Raw genomic sequence first — 8,351 nt, 5'->3', positions numbered from 1 at the left:
TGCGTCGGAGTAAACAGTGCACACGCCGGGGTAAATGTCAGGAAGAGGAGGAGTCTTGTTCGTGGTGGGTCTGTTAGTGGTGACCTGGCAGTAGGCCCAGGGTGGCAGTGAGGGACGTCGATGAAGAGCGAGGCTACGCTTGCGTGCCCGGTTCGTCTCCCGCTGTTCAATGAGCTCTGTTAGTGTGTTAAGTTGTGCGTGTTCCTGCAGCACGGGAATGGGCGTGATGCGAGGTAGTCCAGTAATAACTCTCATGGCCTCGCGGTTAAGGGCCTCAAGCGATGACCACTGCTTTTGAGTAAGTCTGTGAAACTGAGCTTGGTACAATATTCGGGGCTGAAAAATAGCACGAACAAGTTGACGCGCTGTTTGTGAGCGGGCACCGCCAGCTCGGCGCGCGATGCGGCGGATGAGTCCGAGAGTGGTACGGGACGACTTACGGATGTCAGCAAGCCAGGGGGTGCCCGAGCCAGAAGCATGGAGCAAAAGGCCGAGTATACGGACGCGGTCCACTTCTGGGATAGGTTGGGAGTCAATACTAAAAGTCATGGGTGTAGTGGTGAGTCTGCGTCGGCCTGCTTTGTTGCCTATATGCACGTAGCATGTCTTGGTAGGCGACAGTGTAAGCCCGAGTGGTTGAAGGTGGTGGGCCATGGTGTCAAGGGCCACTTGAAGGGCAGTCTGTTGCCTTGTTAAGGACGGCTGTCGAGACCACAAGGTGATGTCATCCGCATAGGCCATGACGCCAATATCTGAAAGTGAGGATAATGCTTTCACCATTGGGATGAAAGCAATGTTGAAAAGAGTCGGTGCCAAGACCGAGCCTTGGGGAACACCGCGATTGGAGACAAAATGGCCCACAGAGTGCCCCCTAATGCGTATGCCAAAGGTGCGATTCGAGAGAAGGGAGTAAATGGTAAGGCAGAGGCGGTGTGGGACACCGAGCGTTGCCATAGAGTCTAAAATAGCATGGTGCATAACGTTGTCGTAGGCCTTCGAGATGTCCGTTGCCAGAACCGTGCGTACAACGTGGCTGTGTGGCGAGCACTGGATGACGTCGCTAGCAAAGATGTCGAGGCCGTCTTCGGTACCAAAGTGCGGACGGAATCCAATCTGGGCGTCGGGGTAGCAGTGACGTTCCTCGAGCCACCACGATAAACGGGCTGCAACGAGGCGTTCGTACAGTTTGCAGATTGTGGGTGTGAGAGAAATTGGGCGTAAAGCAGAGAGGCTATTGGGTGGTTGACCGGTTTTCGGAATGGGTACGACGATCGAGTGCTTCCAGTCAGGTGGGATGAAGCCTGTGCGCCACACTTCATTAAAAGTTTCGAGGAGTGATTCTAAGGCAGCACCTTCCAGATTCCGAAAAACTGCATACGGCAGACCGTCGTGTCCCGGAGCGGTGTTGGCTTTGACCTTCTCTATGGCAGAGATAAGTTCGGCCAAAGTGAAATCAGATGCAGCGGGGTCCTCCGAATCTTCAACCGGATTGGGAGGTGGCGGAATGGCAGGACGGTCGTGATGCGGGAAGTGAGCTGCCGCTTGCTGGGCAAACGCGTCCTCGTCCAGTGCCATGGCTAGGCGGATGCTCTCGGCATAGTCTTTAACTGTGGGGGACTTTTCCATGGCGTGGAATACTCGCCACAGATGTCTGTTCCCCCGGGTTGAAGAGAGGCAGTCACACCAATCCAACCAACGGGAACGGCAAAGTTGTTTTCCATATTGGCGAGCTTTGGCTGTAACCTTGTGTAACGCGACCAGGGCTGAGCTGTCATCCGGGTTCCGTGATACGTAAAGGTCCGCTTGCCTACGGTGCGCCCATAGATTGAGGAGGTAGGTGTCTGGATTTGGTTGGTCTTCGTCAACCGTTGTTTTGGTTGTGTGTGCCGACAGTACCGTAGACAGCGTTTGTAACGCCGTCGCTGGGGTGAGCGTCGTTGTGCGATCATCGGCGCGTACGGCATCCCACGACGTGGTGCGAACGAAGCGCCGTAACTTGCGAAGTTGCGTTTCAGCGAGGTGGATAAAAATCGGAGCGTGATCACTGCCCCAGGTATCGGGTTCAACGTGCCAGCGTGGATTGCTTGGTCCAAGCCACCATGTGAGGTCGGGTGACGACAAGCCAGCGCGTGGTCGGGTATGGGTGCCTGGCAGGTTGAGGAGGAGGAAGTTACGGTCCGAAAACGTGTCGTTTATATGAGTACCCCGTGGGCTGTCTGCAGAGTAACCCCAGGCGGAGTGGGCGCCATTGAAATCACCGCCCACAAGGATAGGAACGCTGGGGTGTGCAGCTCGGAGATGACGAAGCCAGCCTAGGTTGGGGGATGAGGAGGAGGGCCGGCCGTAATATGACACGAGAATCACAGGGGTGCGGGCAGGTTGGGTGAGGGCAGCGACGACCTCTTGGCGAGTGTTGCACCATTTCTGTAGATTCAGAGACGTGTGGGGTACTGAGGAGTTTACATAAACCGCAGCTTTGCCAGGGTAGAGGCTATTATCTATGTGACGGCGGTCCGGAATCGAAGGAGTATGGTAGCCACAGAAACCAGATATGCGACATAAGGCATTATGCTCCTGGAGGAGAAAGGCCCAGGGAAACAGCTTGCCTTCTTTTATGCGAAGGTTAATTTCAGTTACTTTAGAGGTCAAACCTCGGCAGTTCCATTGCACCACGATGGATGATGTATTAATGGCCATTGGGAAGGTTGAAAGCTGATGCGATCATGGCCATCAGCTGATGAAGGAGAGTCATTATCGCAGCCACCGGGGCGGCCGCGGGCTTGGGGTTAGCGGTTGTCGAGAGCTGTGATGCTGGAACAGTCAGCGGAGCGGAGGCCGCCGTATGGGGTTGCCGCTGACGCCTGAGGCGCGTCAGCTCTGCAAGGTGTTGTTTCGTTTTTTCTATCGCCTGATCAAGGGAAGCGAACTCGTCGGAGTCGGCTGTCTTCGGTAGCGACGGCGAGACGGTTTGGCGAGATGCTTTCCGTGACGTCAGTGCACGAGCCTTCTGTGCGTACGTACATGGGACCGATGAATCGGATGTTAGCGGTGGGAATTCTTCGTCGTCTTCTTATAGCGAGGAGGGCAAATCGGTTAGCCATGGTGCCAGGAGGCGGCTGACGACGCGGTACACGACGTTTACGTGGACAGAAGGGTGACGTAATTTCGTGGTCATCAGACTTGCATAGGGCGCACTTGGGGGCGGCTGCTCCTTCAGGGGAGGTCTGAACTGCAGTAGGATTAGGGCACGCCTTCTGGATGTGGCCTTCACGAAGACAGTTGTAGCAATACATACGTCGCGGCTGGAAAGGCTTAGGGGTGACGACGGACCCGTGGTAATAAAAGTGCGTGGGAAGTGAGCCCGGGCCTTCAAGAGTTAGCAGAAAGGTACCGTTGGTGCCCAAGCACCTGGCCTGCAGCACCTTGTGAGAGGCAGTGTAGAGGTTGTCGAGGACCTCCTCAGGGCCCTCATTCTTGTCGAGACGGTAGACCACACATCGAAGTATATTTGGGCCGGAGGCGAAGTACGCTTGCACAGGGACATGATGCGTCGCACTGAGCGGTATCTTGTCGATCACACAGAGTTTCTTTGCATCATGAAGAGAAGCCAAGGGAACAGTTATACTGTTCGAGGGCTTGTGTAGTACGAAGCCTCGGTAGCCAGATGTTCCTAGAGCCGAATCGATGGCAGATTGGACGTTCCTTGAGGGAACCGAGGTGATGTCGAAGCGCAGAGTAGGCTTGATCTTGACCCGAAAGGATTCGGAGCGCGGAGGAGCGGTGTAGGCTTTAGGCTGATGCGTGGAAAGCGGGATGGGCTGATGGACACTCTCGTGTGGTATCGGTTGCGGTAGCAAGGCTGATGGGTCGACCGGAAGAGTGATCGACTTGGCCGGCAGGCCTGAGCAGTCCATTTCAGCTGACGACGAAATGTCGGTGGTGGCGACGGTGGCTAATGTGGTCACGCTGGGCACAAAATCGTTTAAACTTTTTATGACTAGGCTTCACCAATATTGCAACGTGCCCCTTCCTAGTCCTTCTAACCTCCTTGCTCGCTCCCCTCGAAAAGAGCGGCCAGAGTCATCACCTAAATTTGTTCCTTCCACCGTGACCGGAACACAAAAGCGCCGGTTGGAGTACGCTCTACCCGAAGCTCTAATGGCGGTATACCACGCAGCTTTTCCACACCACAACAAGCGAACGTCTTCGAAATAGGGCTGGGCAATTGATCGATTAACCTTCCGATTAATTGATTAAGGCTTTATTCGCGATCAAATTTTTTAACCGGTTAATCGGTTTTAGTCGGTACTCAAGAGAAGTCCGTTGTCCGTTCCCAGCCAGGTGCTATGAGCAAGGTTCAATTCTCGCGCTCGCGAAGCGTCACGTATTCGAGGATATGCATTACAGTTCTGCCGAGGCCAGACGAACATGCCGGGCCCGGAATTGATCCCCGCGCGACTGCGAAACTTCACGTGTTGAGGATCTATTACACATTCTGCCCAGGCAAAACAAACAAACTGAAAACCAAGCTGGGAAGCTAACAACGCCATGGTTACTTGTTCCAGTATTCGGCACGTAAAAATGGACGAGTTTCCGAGTATGAAAGGCCATCTCGCTGAAAAGTTTGGGTTTAAAGTAAACTCCAGCGGTGAAGTTTTTAACTCGAAGGAAGTCCACTGCATCATCTGCTAAAAGCTGTTTTTGTACAGTGGAAGCGTTAGTTCGCTCAGTATCGCCTACAAGCAAAGCACCCATGTAGCTGCAGCAAGGACCATCCGCCAAGACGCGGACAACAATCAACGCCTTCTCATCGAGGTTCCTTTCTCTGAAAATAGAAGAAAGCATCGCCCAAGCTCTGACTTCTTGTCTTCCTGTCGGAGAATGTGAACAAACTTCTTTGTCTTCGGAGTTGGGTCGAAAATATGTGAGTCTTTGAATCGTTGAACTATTCACGATTGCAAGCTGGGCGACTGGCCGCCGCCATGTCTCTGCTCGAGCAGGCACGCCCGTGCGATTACGAGCTTGCCAAAGCTACGTTCACCCGCGCGTTGCACGCGCTTGCACGCATGGGGCAACACTTGTGGCGCCATGCTTGCAATTGTCAATATGTATCCTCAATTCTAAATGTCCTTTGCGCCGTGTAACAGAGAGTAAAATAAGTCTTCAAAGGCAAGACGAGTTGTTGCATTCTTTTCAATATACTATTTATAAAAATTAACGCAACCGATTAGTCGGTTAATTAATCGATTAAAGGGTGGCGATTAATCCCGTTAAAATTTTTAATCGATGCCCAGCCCTACTTCGAAAGCATGCAGCAGAAAGGGGAAAAGATGTTGGTCTTTTAACAAATACTTCACTAGGAAAATACAGAACACTGTCATCATTTGCCTAAAGCCCCTTCATGTTTCAAAGTAGCACAAGGTGCGTCGATGCACGAGGCACGTGCAACGTGCAGCCCTTAGGAAGATCATGGCGGCACAGAGCAGCACTCAGCTAGATTTCGGACGCCATGTTCTTCCCAGAAGGGGCGCGCGGCACTTGTCACGAGCATTTCCACAACAATGAATGGCGCCACTTTTCCCAGGATAGAGGGGCTTTACATTTGCCACTATACGGCCGCGACATAAACCACCCGTGGGGGAGTGCTTTATTTGGCGAAGCCTCTTTCTCTAACTTCCCTCCTCCCGCCGCCGGAGCACGTGAAGGCGACGCCTCGAAATGCGTTGCGGTTGAAGGAGTCGCGGATGCGAAGACGGTACCGCTGCCGCCATCACGCGTGTTTCCGTACATCTTCGTTGTCAATTTTTTCTATATATTTTTGGGGAGTGCCCTTTATTCCCTTAGTTAAGCATATGAAGACAGCTTTTAGCCGGTAAACCTCGGAACGGCGTGCCGACGTTTCGGTCGGAGACCGAGCTTCTTCAGGGCCCTGGGGAAGCTAGGTTTCCTATAGTGAAACGTCGGCACGCCGTTCTGAGGTTTACCAGAAGCTCCCTTTTCACGTTCTTCTGCCAGCTTCGCTGCCCTTGGTGTTTTGTTTGGACTAGTAAAGTATTCGCATTTACGTCACCTTCGATTCACAAAATTTGGGGTGATTGATTTAGCCAAGCATGATCTCCTATCACCGTCATTAGAGCAGAAATATTGGAGCTTTTGGGACTGCCACAAGGTGACTGACTTTTAAAAAGGGTATCTTCAGGTTATACTGACCATGACAACGTCTCATGCAAAGAAAAGAAACGCTTTTTGTTGGAATGTGAAGCGGCACGCAGCGCACCAACGATCTTCACGCATTTAAAAACCATTACCTCACCACCCAACGTTACTAAAACCGACACAGCTTCGCAGCTCCCTATTCCAGGTTATGGAAGGAAGTGGCGCCCGCGGCGGTCGCAAGAACTGGCGGCGTTTGGAGAAGCCTAGTTTCTCCAAAGCAAGCTATAGAGGTTCCCGAACACGTGCCTTTTATCGAGTGCCAGCTGCCCCACTTCCCACGAGGAACAAGTACCCCTTTACCGCCGATAACGTAAAAGTAGTGCTCGAAGACATCTTTGTCTTCAAAGTGGACGACACAAACTTTACACCTTGTAGCAAGTTTCCTCTCTTTTCTGTGCATAGCTTGTTCCCACCTTTTGAAATCAGTTGGGTCTGTCGGCGCAAACGAAGCAGAACAAGGGGAGCGAAGCGAGCGTCCGTTGCATACTCAGTAGAGCGGCTCGAGGAACCGGAAACAATACAAAACTGAAATTCGTCTGCTCTTATTTTTTTTTTTGCAGGGATTGTGGTGACGTTAGAATGCCGGTCTCTGAATGGTTCTGAATGAAAGATAGTGGCTAGACCTCGAGGCAGCTTGCTTCGAGATCTACCCACTATCTTTCAATCAGAGCCAATCAGAGCTCGACGTATTTCTGACGTCATCGCAACTCCTGCAAAAGAAGCGGACGACTTGCTGTCCTCATCATACTCGACTGCATCGACTCTAGTTCTCGCGACCGCCGTGGAGCCCATGTTTCCAGGGGCGCTGTGAAACAGAGCTAGTTCTAGTAACGTTGTCCCCACCTCCCCCAACGTTTCGTCTTTAGAAAATCTGTTCAAGCTTAGAGTATTGGCGACAGCCTATAGTGCGAACATTCAGACACGCACCGTTTTTGACGGTATTCGTATTCTGCGTCGCATCCAACATGCCGATCTGGCGTATAAAAGCAGATGACATTTTCATTATCGTAGAATTTGTGCCGTAGGTCGTGACGGCCGGTCATGGTAGTTTGTTTGAAATCCGCCAGGTGGCAACTATATAGCTCTAAACTTCGAACTTTTGCCATAGTCAAATCAACCCAAGTGCTTGATTGTTTGCCTCGCTACCAGGACACGGAACCAGCGTGCCTATGAGCGTGCCGATGAAGGAGACCGTGGCGAGCGTGTGCAACGCTCAGGCGGTCAATGCAGCCTTCGAAGGAGTGGACTGCGTCATCCACTGCGCCTCGCTCATCGACGTCGACCTTTTCCCGGACGTGGAGCTTTTGGAAGCGGTCAACGTCCAAGGTGCAAAATTGATTGTACCTCGCGAATCGTCAGTGTTCTGCTAGAACTGAAGGGAAGCAAACGTTATTCCACGTTTCAAGGGGTACTGGGACGTTTTCTTCATAGTCCCCTATTTGCCTGAAAGTTTGCTAAGCATACCAAAAAACATCAATGAAATAGTAACCCATATAGTGGGTCAAAATAATTTTTAAGAAGTTATTGAATTTACAATTTTGATCCTCACCGGAGTGTGTAATGTGAAAGTCCCTACTGGCAACAATAAAAAATGAAGGACGTTCACAATTCCCTGTAATGCCGAAGTAGAGAGCAGCCCTTGAGGAGGAGGAGGGAAGGAAACGGAGGGAAAGGCATCCTCCTCCCCTCATCCTCCCTCGTGACGTCACTCGTGAACCTAGTGACCCTCGTGACGTCACCCGTGAAGGCGTCATGAAGGTCACTGTGAAGGTCGACGTGACGTCACTCGTGACCCTCCTGACGTCACGTGTGACCCTCCTGACGTAACGTGTGACGTCATTATGGGAAACGTCCCATAATGCAACGCGCAGTTACGCCGACGGCGACGCCGCTCAAGCCGGAAACGGGTGCCTAAGAGATGCGCTCTAAAGGTGACGTAAGAGGAAGGCAGGTGTTTCCTCTTTGGACTTTAGACTTGGTTCCCAAATGATTAAAAGCCCCTTTCATGGTGTCAAATGTACGCTTCAGAAGCTCGCTCCAGCACCCGCGTAGCAGTACGAAATGCTCGGCACAGTCCATATTTAGACTGCCCGCTCGACCTGCAAGCCTGCCTTCTTCTGACGAGACGGCACTGA

General features: G+C 52.1%; 1 protein-coding gene across 1 annotated transcript in view; it reads left to right on the top strand.

The window, feature by feature from the left end:
* The first annotated feature begins 7,397 nt into the window (after positions 1-7,397).
* LOC115332642 (3 beta-hydroxysteroid dehydrogenase/Delta 5-->4-isomerase type 3-like) overlaps positions 7,398-8,351 on the top strand; it is a 60,495-nt gene continuing 59,541 nt past the window's right edge. Inside the window, exon 1 of the mRNA XM_042290982.1 lies at positions 7,398-7,542. Within this exon, the coding sequence (XP_042146916.1) occupies positions 7,398-7,542 (145 nt within the window). The remainder of the gene's footprint in view (positions 7,543-8,351) is intronic.

Source organism: Ixodes scapularis, unplaced genomic scaffold, assembly GCF_016920785.2.
Source record: "Ixodes scapularis isolate PalLabHiFi unplaced genomic scaffold, ASM1692078v2 PGA_scaffold1__304_contigs__length_218370807, whole genome shotgun sequence".
In the NCBI taxonomy this organism is placed as follows: domain Eukaryota; kingdom Metazoa; phylum Arthropoda; class Arachnida; order Ixodida; family Ixodidae; genus Ixodes; species Ixodes scapularis.
Note: the sequence above shows the minus strand (reverse complement) of the source record. Positions and strands in the feature narration are given on the sequence as shown.